The 16,800-nt window shown below is 34.9% G+C and overlaps 1 protein-coding gene across 5 annotated transcripts in view; it reads right to left on the bottom strand.

Moving 5' to 3' along the window:
• Nucleotides 1-16,800, bottom strand: part of ANKRD17 (ankyrin repeat domain 17) — a gene marked incomplete at its 5' end in the record, with an annotated part of 161,996 nt that overhangs the window by 75,162 nt on the left and 70,034 nt on the right. For all 5 annotated transcript variants that reach the window (XM_079712392.1, XM_079712393.1, XM_079712395.1 and 2 more), the window contains 5 exons: nt 1,556-1,789; nt 2,954-3,101; nt 3,364-3,511; nt 7,070-7,226; nt 12,620-12,773. In XM_079712392.1, the coding sequence (XP_079568518.1) occupies nt 1,556-1,789; nt 2,954-3,101; nt 3,364-3,511; nt 7,070-7,226; nt 12,620-12,773 (841 nt within the window). The remainder of the gene's footprint in view (nt 1-1,555; nt 1,790-2,953; nt 3,102-3,363; nt 3,512-7,069; nt 7,227-12,619; nt 12,774-16,800) is intronic.

The following is a 16,800-nucleotide window of genomic DNA, read 5'->3' as shown; positions in this document are numbered from 1 at the left end:
CAAAGCCCTGGGTGCAAAATTTAAGGAGACATTCACTCACAAGCTAGTGTACGTGAAGATTCAGCCATCGAGAGTGAATGCGTCCTCAACTTTTGTACCTTGCCTTGCAAGAGCTTTTTCTTGATGCCTCTGGGTCAAAAATGTATCACTTATTTTATGATACAATCATGACACAGCTGCAGATGGTAGAAAACATTGAAGTGAATGGCTATGCAGGTATAAAATTTCATGAAATTTTCTTTTTAAAAAGTTTCTTAGTTTAGGGCTTCCCTGGTGGCGCAGTGGTTGAGAATCTACCTGCTATGCAGGGGACACGGGTTAGAGCCGTGGTCTGGGAGGATCCCATGTGCCGCGGAGCAACGGGGCCCAAGAGCCACAACTACTGAGCCTGCGCGTCTGGAGCCTGTGCTCCGCAACAACAGAGGCCGCGATAGTGAGAGGCCCGCGCACCACGATGAAGAGTGGCCCCCGCTTGCCACAACTAGAGAAAGCCCTGGCACAGAAACAAAGACCCAACACAGCAAAAATAAATAAAATAAATTAATAAACTCCAACCCCCAACATCTTCTTTAAAAAAAAAAAAAGTTTCTTAGTTTATAGCAATTTACCTGTCAAAAAGGTTGATTCTGAAAAATGTCTGGTTCTGTGGCTGTCTTTTTAGAATCTAGAATCTAGATTAACTAGCTGAAGACCAAGCATCTTTCCAGACAATTATCTTGCCCCCCCCAAGAAGATATTTTACTCTATTATCAATATTTTCAGGTTGATCGACATCATTTAGAACACTATGTACCCCCTCTGTACAGATATATATTGGTAGGTATTCTCAATTTCAACCAGCTCTTCCTTCTAACTTTATTAAATGTGTTGATGATACTCTAAAATTGTTCTTTTGAACACAAACTCCCTCCACACCACTTTTTATTTTCCTTTTCATATATCCTCCTTTCTCTTCAATTTTTTTCCTTTCTTCTTGGTATCATGAGAAATAGCTTAAGCACCTTCTTGTTAATAAATCATTCTAGCTTCTATTTATTTCTTTCTTTACTGGCCGTATTGCACGGCACGTGGGATCTTAGTTCTCCTACCAGGGATCTAACCCACGCCCCCTGCAGTGGAAGCGCGGAGTCTTAACCACTGGACCGCCAGGGAAGCCCCTCATTCTAGCTTTTATTGCATTTACTTTAAATTTACAGGCTAAACGCTTCCGGATTCAATAGGATTCTTTTGTGTAAACCAGGCAAAATACTCTGACAAGCAAAATCATTAAAAAGTGCAGTGTATATTAAAATTAAATAACTGTTTCTAATAAAAAAACTGGATCAACAGTCATTTTTTATTGACAATATTTATAATATTGAGTGTATAGTTTAAAAGTTTAGTACATAAACTTTATATATTAAACTTTTAAAATCTAAAACACTTTAAACACTTATTTATAACGTACTATTACCATATTTTATTTTTTATTTTAAGTGACTAACCATTCTATATGAAGTAACTGTCATTTCATGAGTTTAAAAACTTTGTTTAAAAAAAAAGTTCTTTACTGTACCTTTGTAACAAGCTAACGTAAGGGCACTCTCTTTAAATTCATTGGAATGCGTATTAATGCCAGCCCCATTTTCTAGCAGCAATCTGGCTACTTCCACATGTCCAGCACTTCCAGCTTCCATAAGAGGAGTATGACCATTTTCATTATGGTCCTCAATACTAGCACCGGATTCCAAGAGCACCTTTACAACATCTACATAACCTCCAGCACAAGCATATGTAAGTGCTGTATTGCCTATTTGAATGAAGAAAAACAAAGACATTAACATAAAATACCAAAATAAAACAGAGGTTTATTTAGTATCAAAGACAAAACTGAAATGAGAGACTATAATCTTAATAAATTTAGCTATTACACTTATATATATAATTCTTTTCTTCATTACATTTTATCTTACTGAAATCAACTCTCTATTCTTTCCATTTAAAAATCAGGGTCAAACACATGTGGAAAATCAGATACACTTATCACAATTGTAGAGTTATAAAAGAACTGAGCAATTCTGAAACTAACTTCCCACATGAGGAAAAAGTTACACTGATTCTACCTTTAATCAGAGAAATGTTTCCCAAGCTTTATTTTTTCTTTGGATTATAATTATTCATCATATATAGATATACCTCATACTGTTCCTTTTAATCACGTACTGTTTTCACCAGAACTTTACACGTCAGTTAACTGGTGGCCAAAGTTAAAATAATTTCAAAAACATTCCCTCTTAATGATAAAAATCTCCCATGTTACAGGGGAAAAAAAGTTAACTTCTGGGTAAAATAAGAATTCCTAAAACCCCCTCAAACCAGAACATGCAGACCTTTAAAATTATTTAAAATATTTAATGAATTTAAAAATCTTGCATGAAGGAAGTGCACAAAATATATTTTCATATATTTTAGAGCTTTTACACAAATCCATCTATGCCCAAATTTGAAAGAAATAAAAAACTGATTTAGATTAACATTGTCTCTTGTGTAACATAATGTTTTCATAATACTTTCTTTTTCTATTGGCTGCAATTTATTAGCACTAGGCAATGACAGACCTGCCTTCTGTTGCATATCCTTCTTATTCTCCCTATCTTCCCTCCCATTTTCCCCTGATAAATAGGAAACTTGGATTTGAGAGGTGGAGACCATCCTCTCCACTTCCAAGAGGATGGTCCTTTTAACTGGGCCAATGTTTAATATAAAAGAACCAAGGCCAGTTAATAGCACTCATACACAAAACAGGAGAAATTTCATTCAAAATACATTCTATGTACTTTAAGCCTAATGCACAGATATATACAAATGTGCAGCACGGATAATTGCAAAAGCATCACTAATGATCACTTTCATGTGAATTAATTACTATCAGAGGGTGTTAATATTTAAAAACTGAAAAAGAAGGATGCATAACCTGTTGAAGACTGTGCATTGACATCAGCTTTATGAGCTAGCAGCAACTTCACAATTTTGACATGTCCTCCATTAGCAGCAGCCATTAAAGGTGTAATGTCACCTTTGATCCCCCTATCTTCCACATTGGCATGCATTGCCAACAAAACCTTATGAAAGAAAAAGTTTAAAGGATATTAGAAAATGATATTTTCATCAAAAGTTTTTGAACATATATTTATGTTAACACCTACCTAGTCATATTACAGAGCCAATAAACAAAAGAGCCAATAAACAAAAAAAATGTATCTAACAAAACTATTTCTTGAAATGAGCCTGATGGTTGATTTTATTTTATTATTTCCTTAATACACAGGCCAAATTAAGACAAAACAATCAAAAAACTGTGAGCTTTATTTTGATAATACAAACCTGTGCAAGCTCATAATATCCAGCAGAACAAGCTAAACAAAGGAGGCTCTCCCCTTCCTCAGTGTGTTCATTTACACTTCGCCCTTCAATGAGTAACTTTCGCACAGCATTTACATCTCCTTCTGAACAGGCTTCTGCCAAACTGCGGCTATTGGGGGAAGAATATTGTAATATCAGGATATAAGAATATAAAAAATTGCCCAGCATAAGTGTTGATTTTTTGAAATTAATCTGGACAGTAGTGCTAAAAAGAACGATTATTTCAATATGACTCATAACAAAAAGAAAATAAAATGATTCAGTTCACTGAGTTTTTAAAATCTACATATAAAAGTCACTGAATTAAAATTATCCACATTACAAAATGTTTTCAGTCATGTAACTGAAAGATAAAGTCTAATTTACTATAAGTAGGGAAAAAATCCAAAATTTTAAAACATAAAATTGTATAGAAAAATCACATGAAGGAAATACAAGTTATAATTACACTTGTTTGTTTAGTCACTAGAAAAATTTTATAAGATTTAATGAAATGGGTAAAACTTTTACTAATTATAAATGCCTGAGTTCTTCAATCAAGTAAAGGGAAATCAGATAGGAAAGTTGTGAGCATGCAATTTTGACTAATCTATGAATAACTGAGAAGGAGATTCTTTTTTTGAAGTATTTACTTATGCCATCACGTTTTGGGGAAGTATGAAAAATATCCAGGTAAGGCAAAGGCTTAATTCAAGCAAAAGGAGAGTGGAAAAAGTGGTGGAACAACAGAAAATTATACTTAGAGTAAAGAATTTGCCCTGTAAATCTTCCAAAAGAATTTCAACTATGGACATTTCTAAAGATTCCTTCACTTGCGGCTAAAATTCATTCTTAGAAAAACACTAAATCCAAGTCTCTTCATTAATATTCTCTTTATTTCAAATATACCTCAATTCTTACAACCTCCTTTTAAAACATGGCCCTGTCACTTCAGGTACTAAAGCCATCATCCATGGATAACCTGTTTTCTACACCCATATTATCACTACCACCCAGTTTTAAGAACATCATCCTTAGCCAAGATTATGGTGAAGTCTCCTAAGCAGTCTCCCTGCTTTTACCCTTGCTCTCCTTCAGGCTCTTTTCAGTGAAGGAGCCAGAGAGATCTTGCTTAAAAGGAAGTAGACCTGTCACTCCTCTGCTCAGAATCCTCCATTGGCCTTTAATCTTACCCACAGTAAAAGTCAGAATCCTTATAAGACCTGTCCAGTGGTAGGATCTCAAACTCCTTCTTTTACTTCTCTGGTTTCATCACCTACTATTCTCACTTACTCTTTCCGATTTAGCCAAATTGGCTTTCCTGTTTTTCATCAAAAATGCTAATTAAGCTGTAACTCCAAGATTTATGTATCTTCTATCCCTCTGACAAAAAAGCTTCTCCCAGGAGCAGCTCACTGCCTCATCTATTTCGGGTCTTTGCTAAAAAGCCACCTTTTAAATGAGGGTTTCCCTGACTACCCTATTAAAAATGCAACATGATCCCTAACCCCAAACACTGCCTTAGCACTTCCCCATTCAATTTCTTCTGCCCATAATCGTATCATTGTATGCCATACTACATATTTTGTCTACTTGTTAACTGTACTGTCCCCTGCCAAAGTCAAAGTCTCAAATAGCACTTAATAAGTCTGTCTCTTAATTTCCCATTTTATAGGCACTGACAGTCTCTAGACTCAATGTTCTCTATCACCTTTAAGTAAGTTCAGGACAAATCCCTCCCACAAGACATATGATGTATAAGAACATACTTTTTCTCCCTTTCAGGTGGTCTCTCATTCTCTCTCACCCCCTCAGGCACACATCCTCCTTTATTTTCCCATTTGAACTTTCATTCAATTTCCTTAGGTGTGTTAGCTTTAAAAGAGCCTTTCTGGAACTCCTCTAGCAACAATTGAACTTCACAACTTCTGAGCAAAGGGTATGTTAAATCTGGCCCATGGCACCACATTTAACTAATGTAAAATCTGGCACATAACACCCACCGCGCTCCACTGTTTCTCAAGCTTTGCTGAACAAATATGACTGTCACAAACATGGTCTGGTGTTTTGCTGATCACTTTTAGTAGTGTCAGTGCCAAAGAATCTATGACTTTTTATTTTTCTATTCTATTTCCTGCTGAACTAGCTTTAATATACTCTTCAAGGTGTCTTGCCAGTCCCAGAAGGCACATTAAAAAATATCTGGAGAATATCAATAATATCGTAGGCTAGTAAAACTGAACGTTAACTAAGGAACAGAACTGGAAGATAACTAAAGAAGGAGGGACAATCTATGAGAAGGATGGTAAAATAAATTAATAAAAACAGAAAACTTAGATGAATGAAGACAAACACAGAGTTAAGAGAAACAGCAAATTCACACTTGTTAATACTAAAAGATGTTGCATAAAAACACTATTATATAAAAGACAATTCTTGAATGCTATTTTTTATTCTCTCAACTCACATATAAAAGAGTGTTCTCATTTTTTCAACTATTTAAAGGTAACTGCTAAAATACAGTTGACCCTTGAACAACACGGGGGTTAGGGGTAACCACACTCCACTCAGCTGAAAAATCTGCAAATAACTTAATCAGTCTGCCCTCCATATCTCTATATCCATGTTTCTGCATCCATGGATTCAACCAACCACAGACGGTGCAGCAATGTAGTATTCACTACTGAAAAAAACCTGTGCTGGGAGCTCCCTGGTAGTCTAGTGGTTAGGATTCGGCTTTCACTGCCGTGGCCTGGGTTTAATCCCTGGTCGGGAAACTGAGATCCACAAGCCACGTGGTGTGGCCAAAAGAAAAAAAAAAAAAGAAAGAAGAGAAAGAAAAAAACCCTGTGTATAAGTGGACCTGTGCAGTTCAGACCTGTGTTGTTCAAGAGTCAACTGTAAATAAAATGGCTTAATGGCTTCTTTTCAGTTAAAGGAAAAAAAAGAAGCCTCTGAAGGGTGAAGACAGTAACATGTATTAATGGTTCTTTTCTAGCTGCTTCCTTGGCATTGTATTTTTCATTATACTACCCATAACTGTCTTATATACAAGATGGTGTGATTATTTTTTATTGTATAACATCATCAGAAAAACTTTAAAGGCCAAGTCAGAAAATATTTACTGAGTTCTTACTAAATGTGAAATATTATATAAAAGGAATTACAGGACAAATAAAAATAACATCCCTGGAACTCACTTACATTCAAGTTATGGAAACTAGATCTCTGACATTTTTGAACATTCATAAAACAAATAAACAAATAAAAGCCCTGCCCTTTAAAATGGTCAGAACTATGCACATGAAGTAGAAAATGGCATGACTAATTAGAAATCATTTACTTCTTTGTCACCAAAACATTAAAAGAAAACAAAATCTAAATAATCAAAAGGTCTTTTATAACATATTGGCTAAGAAGTCAGCCTTGTAGTCAGACAGACACTGGTGTCCTACCTCTGCTACTTGTTACCTATTCAATCTTAAGTTACTTCTTTCCAGCTTTTCATGAGTAAAAGGGGAATAAAAACAAAATCCATGCCTAAGGCTTTTTGTGAATATAAATAAGATATCACAGGTAAAGTGGTTAGCATAGTGCCAGGCACAAAATACATGCTCAGTAAATGTTAGCTATTTTAATTATTTTTAAGAAAATGTTTTTATACTGATCACAGTGGAAATACACTTACTTGTCCGACTGCCCTGCATTTGCTGTGCTTTCAGCTCTCATACGGGTAAGTGCAGCAGCAGCTTCATCCAACGCACAACTAACAGATGATGTCAACCTCCGAAGCACTTCAGGATCTGCAAAGGCTTTACCATCAGCCGTAGATAATTTGCCTATTCCTATTATATTATTTTCACACCAATTCGGATATACCCAAAAGGAGAAACAAAGCAAAATTCAAGTTACTTAACTCTATTTATGTTAAACTCCAAATGATACAATGGACATATATATTGTCTGGCCAGAATCTTCTGGGAAATCACTGTTCTCCAATTTTCTTTTAGTCTTATTCCTTTCGTGTGGTCCATAAGTGCTCAACTCTGTGACTCTCTGGTTCTAGAAATGGGTCGTTGGTCTACGCTGGGACAATCGGGTGTCCTCACTCAGACTTCTGCCATACGTTTGCAAGAAGAACCTATGCTCAAAGGTTGCTAAATTGTGAGTCATGAGGTATTTGGTCACTTTTATCACCACAAAGAGAAAAAGACTGCCCAAAATAAGTCAACATAGAGGAGAGGAGAGCAGAGAAATAGGAAGGAGACAGTTCTGATAAAGTTATATTTGACTCATTGACACTAGTAGTGCCAGAAGCCAGCACCATCCCTATACCTTTGGTAAATGCCCATTTTCGTTTAAGAATGTTTAGTTGGGCTACTACCACTTGTGACCAAAAAATGGCCATATAAGACATTATGGGCTATATAAAATATAACCTATCTATGAGTACCTGTTTGCTTCAAATTACGACTACAATTTATTACATATACCCAAAATCATGTCTAAAAACACCATATCTAAAAAATATTCAGAATAGACAAATTTTTTTTAAATTTCAAAAGCAGAAATGGTTAGTTACCATGTACATGAAACACAACTTGTTGCTATTCTACATATCATATAAAGCAAGCTGATCTCTAAACTTTATTATTCTAAACTCAGTGCTGCTTAATCCAGGCTGCCCATCAGTGGAGCCTTTCAAAAGTACAGATGCTGAACTCTCCTATATCTAAAGATATAATTCAGTAAGTAAAAGGAAGGCCTAGGGATCTACATACTTTAAAGGCTCTAAGGAGACTCTCATGCACAGCCAGGATTAATAACCTTTGCTCTAACTTGAAGATAAAACATCTAATGTTATAATGGATATTACAGAACCCCACTACTCAACATGTGGTTCATGAACTACTGATAGAAGCATTATTGTCACTTGGGAGCTTGTTAGAAATGCAGAATCTGAGACCCTAAAATTTACTGATCAATAACCTGCATTTTTAAAAAAGATCCCCAAGTGATTCAAACGCAATTAAGGTTTAAGAAACACTATTAGAGGTTTTAAAACAAACTATTTAACTAAGACAAAGACCAAAAAGATCTCCCAAATGATAATAAACATATCTGTACAGATTTCTTTTAATAGTGGAAGGACTCAATAATATCATATAAGTTTGTGTTTGAAGTTTATTTTTAAAAAACTTTATACGTGTTTGCTTTTCCTTCTGACAAATCCAAGATATGAAATATTACATCTTACGAATAAATATGGCAAAAAGCATTTCTGATTTTAGATATTTAGATATAACAAATGTTCAGAGCAGTCAAATTTAGTGTCTGCCACAATCAAGACATATGAAGGATAAAAACAGTCTTAATCTGGTAGACTGATACCTACTGCATAATTTGTGTCACTAATATTAAAAGCCAATGGTAGTCTGAACGTGCTATAGCAGTATTTATTCAATAAGATATCTGTGGTTAGTTAAGTATCCTAACATTATTGAGACCAATATCACAGATGCATTCTCACACGAGAGAATTAGCTCCAATATTTTAGCCAACTCAGATTGGCTATGTAACAACTATTTGTCAGTAACAAAAAAGAACTAAACAAGAGGATATGTCCAGATCAGAAGAAAGTAATCCCTGTTTTTTAAAAAAATAGCATTTAAAATAGAATATTCCATATTAAATTTTTATGAACTTCTCATATCTTCATAAGTAAAGATAACTATTTGAGTAAAAATAACTAGGAAGTAACCTAAGAAATACATAGTAACCTTTCAAATAAATAAACAGTGATTGGAAATTAATTTATCTAGTTACTCTGGATTATGGTGATCTTTTTTTACTGGTCTTATTCAATTATCAGATATTAATCAGTGAAGATCAAATAATAGAAAAGGTACACGATGACCAAATTATTCTTTCCAAGTTATGACATTTAATCAATTGAACAGAACCATATAATTTCAGAGAAAAGGTGTATTAAATGATTATCTAGATTTTTGATTTTAAGACAATTATTTCCCCCCTTTTTCTTCTCAGAACTTACTCAAAGGAGAACTAAAATACAACAGGAACTCCATCTTTGATAAAACTACAAGAAATTTGTAAATCAAAGCTAATATTCATGAAGACATAGTAAAGAAGAGATTAACTGACTTAGCAGAACAGAATAAGCAGAAACATAGAAATCAATGAGAAACAAAGTGATCAGCCCAATAGGACTTAGGAGTTATATACAGGTTCCAGGTTCAGGGGTGAGGCTTGCGTTGGAAAACAGAGAGACTGGCTGAACACCTGTGAGGAGCAGTCAGACATTTAAGACTCCATCCCAAACTGCACAGCCAGATAATTATTCTCTAAAGAGACTAAACCAGAAAGACCCTGGGCTAGAAGATATTGGGTATAGATGAGGAAGAGATAATACTAAATTGAAAATGAGGATTAAGTGAACATATGCATGATAAACAGTGAGATCCTTAGCCCCTTTTCTACTCTCAGCTCCCAAAATGCTGGCAGCCAGCATTTATAATTCACTAGACAGAAACAGGCAGATGTGTCTCTCAAGAAATTAAACAGCCACAGAGAAAAGACTTAAACATATTGACATTTGGGGGTTCTCAAAGAAATGGAGAGGCTTCTGTCCAATCACTGGTATACTAGGAATTCTAAAATGTTCCCAAGATTACCCAGCTCTGGTGTACACACTCTATATAATCTTTGGGACTGTGAATTTGATAGATTTTATCCCCATGATTAGGTTATGCTATATGGCATAGTTGACCTGAAGAGAAGGTTATCTGGGTGGGCCTGACCTTACCACATGACCCCAGGAAGACCAAAGAGATTTCTGTGGCTGGTTGGAGAAAATGAAATCAGAGATTCAAAGGACAAGGATTACACATGCCATGCTGATGTGAAGATGGGGGGAATGTGGGTGACCTCAAAGAGGTGAGAGCAGTTTCAGCTGACAGTCTGTACAAATATCAGGATCTCAGTCCCACAATTCCAAGGAATTAAATTCTGCTGCCAACAATAATAAACTTGGAAATGGATTTTCTTCTACAGCCTACAGATGAGAACTCAGCTTAGCTGACACCTTGATTGATTGTTAGCTATTATAAAGAAAACGGGGGAAAAAAAGGGAATAAACACAGAAATGAGAAAAATGAAGCAACTATTAGCATCCTATAAAAAGGAACTCTACCTCCAAAAGTAGCTCCTTTCAGCTGAAATCTACCTTCATGTAGCATCTTTAAGCCTGGTTCTGCCTCTTCAAACCACAGAAAACAAATATCCCTCTTATATTCAACTTGAGTCTTCTCATCTTCAGGAGAAACATTCCCTGTTCCTCTTATGACATGTTTTCAAATAATTTCACAATCCTCATTTCTCTCAGGTAAACTCCTAAAGCAACATCAAATTTCAGGCAAATGCTAAATTATATCACTGCTACCCTGTACAGTTTTCCATACTCAAGGAAAGAACCTTGCATGTGCCCCTACTATGTTTTCATCTGTATTTGGTCAAGATTCCCTTAATAATCCATTCTAGAATTTTACCCAGGATAGAAATCAAACTTAACCATGAGTTCTTCAAATATTTAGATGCTGTGTTATGAGATATTTATTGAAAGGATTATCAAACAGCAATTGGTCAGTTTTATGCTATAATGAAATATCAGTTTATATGCATTGAATGTACAGAATCTAGCATTGGTTCAGGGTGCTCAAGCAATGAACAATTAATGTTCACCATATATTTATGTCCACTTTAGGAAAGTTAAGAAAATATGGTTATTTTAAATGATCATAGAGATTTAGAGTTATTATTTCCTTATATTTAAGGCATATTACATATTATGATGCTTACTCTTGGTTATGTATATAAACTCTAATTAAAACACTTCCTATGAGGACAATATAATGATGATCCGCTTTACAAAAATATAATGATGATTCACTTTACAAGGTTTTAAAAGACAATCTGTGACAAAAAAGTGGACGGAATTATACAGTCAATTCTTATTATTCATGGCAGTTATGTTCTGTAAAGTCACTGGGAACACTGAACTAATGAATACTGAACCACTGCTCCAAGGCGAAATACAGGGTTAGGTGCCTGGAAGTCTCTGGCCACAGCATTTGCATTAACCAGTCAATACATAAGCTTGTTTTTTGTGTGTTTTTATTTAAATACAATCTTATTTAATATATTATACTTGATTTATTAACATTGAACCCACAGCCAAAAGCACTATAACTCATGCTGAAGAGGCTTATCTAATACACGTATATTATACAAAAGGCACATCACAGCCTTCTCACATTTAGGAACACTAGATAGCACTTAAGCATTATACTTGGGGGCCATTTGAAATCACCAAAAAAAGGGACAAAAATGTGGAAAATGTGGCACTAAGTAGACCATGGAAAGGACACTTGTTTACAGTATGAGAGCTGAAACAAGAAGGCAGAGAGCATCACCTCAGCGGAAAACATGCATGCAGAACAACTCAAAATTTTCACCATTCTGTGCATTTCTATGAAAGACTGAGACAGCACTATAATTTGGGGGTATAAATACATTTTATAAAGTAGGTGAATTTGCAAAGATGGAATTCAGGACTAATGAAAACTAACTGTATAAGAAGCCTCTGTTTGGACTTCCCTGGTGGCGCAGTGGTTAAGAATCTGCCTGTCAATGCAGGGGACACAGGTTCGAGCCGTGGTCCAGGAAGATCCCACATGCCACGGAGCAACTAAGCCTGTGCACCACAACTACTGAGCCTGTGCTCTAGAGTCCATCAGCCACAACTACTGAGCCCATGTGCCACAACTACTGAAGCCCACGCGCCTAGAGCTCGTGCTCCGCAACAAGAGAAGCCACCGCAATGAGAAGCCCGCACACCGCAACACAGTAGCCCTGCTCGCCGCAACTCGAGAGAGCCCATGCGCAGCAACGAAGACCCAATGAAGCAAAAAAAAAATAAAATAAAAAAAGAAGTCTCTGTTTATAAGGTTTACAACAACCTGTCAATTTTATTCTGGTAATGAAACTATGCTTATATGAAATGTTGCATGTTATGCTCTAGAAAGTAATCCATTAACCTTTATGAATAGTCTTATACTAAATATCCAACATCAGACATTTATAATCACTGGAGTTTTTAAGAGTTATGTAGAACTTCGGACAATTAGGCTTATTATATATGTAGAGTTTGCAGACTTACCTGCAGCTTCTAGTAAAGCTTCCAGTCTAGCTTGTGTTTCTGGATCTACTGTCCTGAGGTCTGCACCATCAGCAGTACCTGACAAGAGTAACTTGGAAGCCGTTTCCAGCATTGGATTTTCCAAATCATCCTGATCCAAAATGAAAGACTCCACCTAGAAAATAAATACCAAAAAAAAGAAGAAAGGGAGGAATGAAAGGACAAAAGGAAAGTGGGAAGAGAAATAAACAGAAGAAAAAGGAAGAGAAGAGAAAAATATTTTAACATCAAAATCAATGATAAATACAATGCAATCCTGAATAATTTCAATGAGATAGATAAGCCCAGTTTAAAGGAGAAAATTACATTTGTAGAATAATTTAAGAATGTATTATTCATATCATATGTAGTCTATTTTCTTTTCTTACTGAAATCATATGTATTCTTTTCTATTCTAATTTCATGGGGGAAGGGTAGTGGGTGGGAGAGGTTATGAGGCTAATACTTAGACATGAAACCTTTGACTCTGGTAGAGGACCTAAATTAGGTGTTCTTAAATCTTTTGTTCTCAGGACACCTTTATACACTTATAAAGTACTGTGCTGCTCCCAAGGACTTCATATAAGGGTTATATTTATTAATATTTACTGTATTTGAAATCAAACTACAATATCAAAAAATCAAAACATTAGTATCACTACTGGTTTCATTACAAAAGTTTTTAAGTACTGGAATGCTGTCAAGCCCAGGCAAATAAAATTTCCAAAATTCTAGTTTGTGCTTGAAAGCTTAATTTTATCATTGGTGACAAATACTGTTGATTGTTTCCCTTAAAGTAATAGGCTCACTTCGATCATTTCTGAGAACATTTGCCAAATGCCCGAGTTTGATAGGCATAGTGTGTCTGTCTTTTATATTTTTCCAGCAAAAAAGACATTTCATGAAAAAAAAGTGGACAATTCACCTCACATCTCAAAAAAGCCCAAGTGCTTTTCCCTCAAACACCACCATACTTTCATATGCATAAGTGCTTTATGTGTTCTTCCCATTTTGTCACACAATAACATTAAAAGGACCTGTATTCAAAAGTGGAAATTTCAAAAAATTAATACTTATTGCTCTATCAAGATTATTCTTCAGATGAAACTGACTTTTCATTTTATTTTTTTAACTGTGAGTATATGGCAGTGATAACTACAATGATACTAGCACAATTTGGTGCCATGGCCTTAAGAGGCCAGCAGTTTTACCTACCATTGCTTTTGTATCATTAGTGCAAATATCAACCCAGTAAAAAGGCAAATAACATATTAGTATTGTGATGAAAACATTTTTGACCTCTTGAACATCCTGAAATGGTTTCTGGGAACTTGAGAGGGCTGCAGACCATACACTGAGAACCACTGATACAGTAACATATACCAGATTCAATTAAAATAAATGTAAAGAATTAGAAAATAGCAACTCTGAAGACATGGGGAAAAGTTTTGTTTTGACATCCCTTGTCATAGTGCTACTTACAAATAGGTATAAAGATATAATTCTTTACAGTTTGCTGATAAAAAGTTGATAATTATTATATAAAATATCACTAACATGATCAGGTGAAATTTATTTCACAAGTCTAAAGTACTTCTAACACTGTAATAACTAAAATAGATATAAAAGTTATTAATAACCTAGAACACAATTACCCTCATGCCTAGTATCTAGCTGTCAGAAATAAGATTTAAAAACTTCAGAAATAAATTCTTAACCAACATAACATCAGAAACTCTATTGTTCCATCTTTAAAAGTCACCTGTCTAGCAACCAGGCATAAATCCTATATTTAATCAATACATATTTAATATTGAATGTTAAATTCAGGGGGAAATAATATGTTTCTTTCTAAATTTCCATTAAGCTAATGCAGTTTAATATGAAATAACATTTCAGATTTCTAATATTTCAAATATAAATAGACACAGAATACTCTGAAAATAATCTCTGTAAATATTTGAAAATTTTCAAAAATTTTGCTATATATTAACCTTAAAAATCTATATGATAGGAGGGAGTTAAGAAAAAAACAATAATGTTTTTTAAACTTTATTTTTAAAGGCAGTAGTGAAAGCCTAAGTGTTATACATTAGGAAGGGGAATTTTCAGCATGGTTTGGTCATAGACACATGTGATTCAATATTATAGCATGGTAAAAACTATGTCCTCCTATCTTTAACCATGGTCCAGACGATGAGTCTTTCTAGAGAAAAAGTTGCATCCCAATGAAGTTTTCTCTGTTAGAATATCTACAATTTTTCAATCCAATGGGAGAAGAAAAAAAAAAAAAAAAAAAAACAAACGAGAGAGGAAATAATCATGGAAAAATGAACACAGGTTAAAATGAACAGGTGAAAAATTAAATAATGTTTCAGATTAAGGTTTTAGAAAACAAAAGATATCAAAGAGCAGTGCAAAGTGCCAAACCAAAAGTACAGATCAAAGGTACTAAAACTGTTTAAAGGAGACAATGCATGCAGAAAGAATATGAAAGGATTTTGACCAAAATAACTAACTGGTATAAGAAAAAAGAAGAAGGAATGTAGCACTGGTAGACAAGCATCAAATTTCTATATGCTAGAATACAGGGTTTACTATAAGAAAAGTCAGAAAGCTACAAGTTAGATCACAGAAGGTATTAAATTTCAATCAAAAGTGATTTGCTGACACAAGTCCCCTTATGCCACATTGTATCTTAACTAAGTTCGGTGAAAATTTACTAAGAAAAATGCATCTCAATCTTTTCATGAGGGATACTAAGTGCAGAAGAAATATGTTTTCTTATTGATTTAAAACATCTCCATAAAAGTTCTTTTTTTTTGGCAGCGCAGCACAACTTGTGGGATCTTAGATCGCTGATCAGAGATCCAACCCGTGCCCTCAGCAGTGAAAGCCCGCAGTCCTAACCACTGGACCGCCAGGGAATTCCCATCCATAAAAGTTTTCATATTGATTTTTAAAGCCCACTATTCTTGATATGTGAAAAACTTGATAACTTAAAAATCAGTAGATTCAAATGACTAGGAAATACTATATATAGATTTTTAAAAAGACATTAGGATGAAAGAAAAGAATAGGAATGGATGTCTATTATATTCTCTCCCACCCCCCCAGTTTAAGATTAATGAAGAATAAACTAATTTCAAGGATACTGTTAGGATCTAAAGACCTAGGTACCATTACTGCTTCATCTACTACCTGTGAGACCTAAGCAAGTCTCTCAGCCATCTCTAGATGCTTATTCTGCATAATTTTTTCATGAATTTTTCACATGATTTATTATATATATTTACTGTCTTTCTAAACTCCATGGAAATAGGCACTTTGTTTGGAGCACTGATATATATACAGCAACTAGAACTATGCTCATCACATTGTCAGGACTCAAATAACTCTTGAATAAATAAAAGATGATCTGGGGACCCTTCCCTTTCAGATTCTAAAAGGTTGCAGTGTATTTGGAGAAGGGAGAGGTAGTTACAAAAAATAAATTTAAAGGTATATATATATATATATATATATATATATATATATTTTTTTTTTTTTTTTTTTTTTTTTTTTTTTTGCGGTACGTGGGCCTCTCACTGTTGTGGCCTCTCCCGTTGCGGAGCACAGGCTCTGGATGTGCAGGCTCAGCGGCCATGGCTCACGGGCCCAGCCACTCCGCGGCATGTGGGATCTTCCCGGACCGGGGCACGAACCCGTGTCCCCTGCATCGGCAGGCGGACTCTCAACCACTGTGCCACCAGGGAAGCCCTAAAGGTATATTTTATAGATATAGAAAAATCAAATAGTAGGTAGCAGGTAGGGCAAAATGCTATCTTCATTGATTTATTAAACACTTTTATTACAAACAGTCTTTGTACAAGAGATACTGCTGTTTACTACCATGAGATGTGTAAAATTAAGCCTACTACCTAGGAGCTTATTTCTTTAATGTGAGAGTAAAAGTATACAATAACAATAATACAAGGTAGAAAGTGCATAAGATGAAGAGAGGAAAAAAAAAAAGAGCCATAGGAGTTCTGAAGAGGAAGCAGAAGAGGACTTCCTCCTTTAACACCAATTCCTCTTTTCCCACCTGGAAAGATTCTTGTGCTACATTACAGAACAAGTAGAGAGACTGATATAAGGAGATGCAGTCTTATAAAAATACAAAA

The sequence above is a fragment of the Hyperoodon ampullatus genome, assembly GCF_949752795.1.
Source record: "Hyperoodon ampullatus genome assembly, chromosome: 1".
Taxonomy (NCBI): Eukaryota; Metazoa; Chordata; class Mammalia; order Artiodactyla; family Ziphiidae; genus Hyperoodon; species Hyperoodon ampullatus.
The sequence above is the reverse complement of the archived record's forward strand: the minus strand, read 5'-3'. Positions and strand labels throughout refer to the sequence as shown.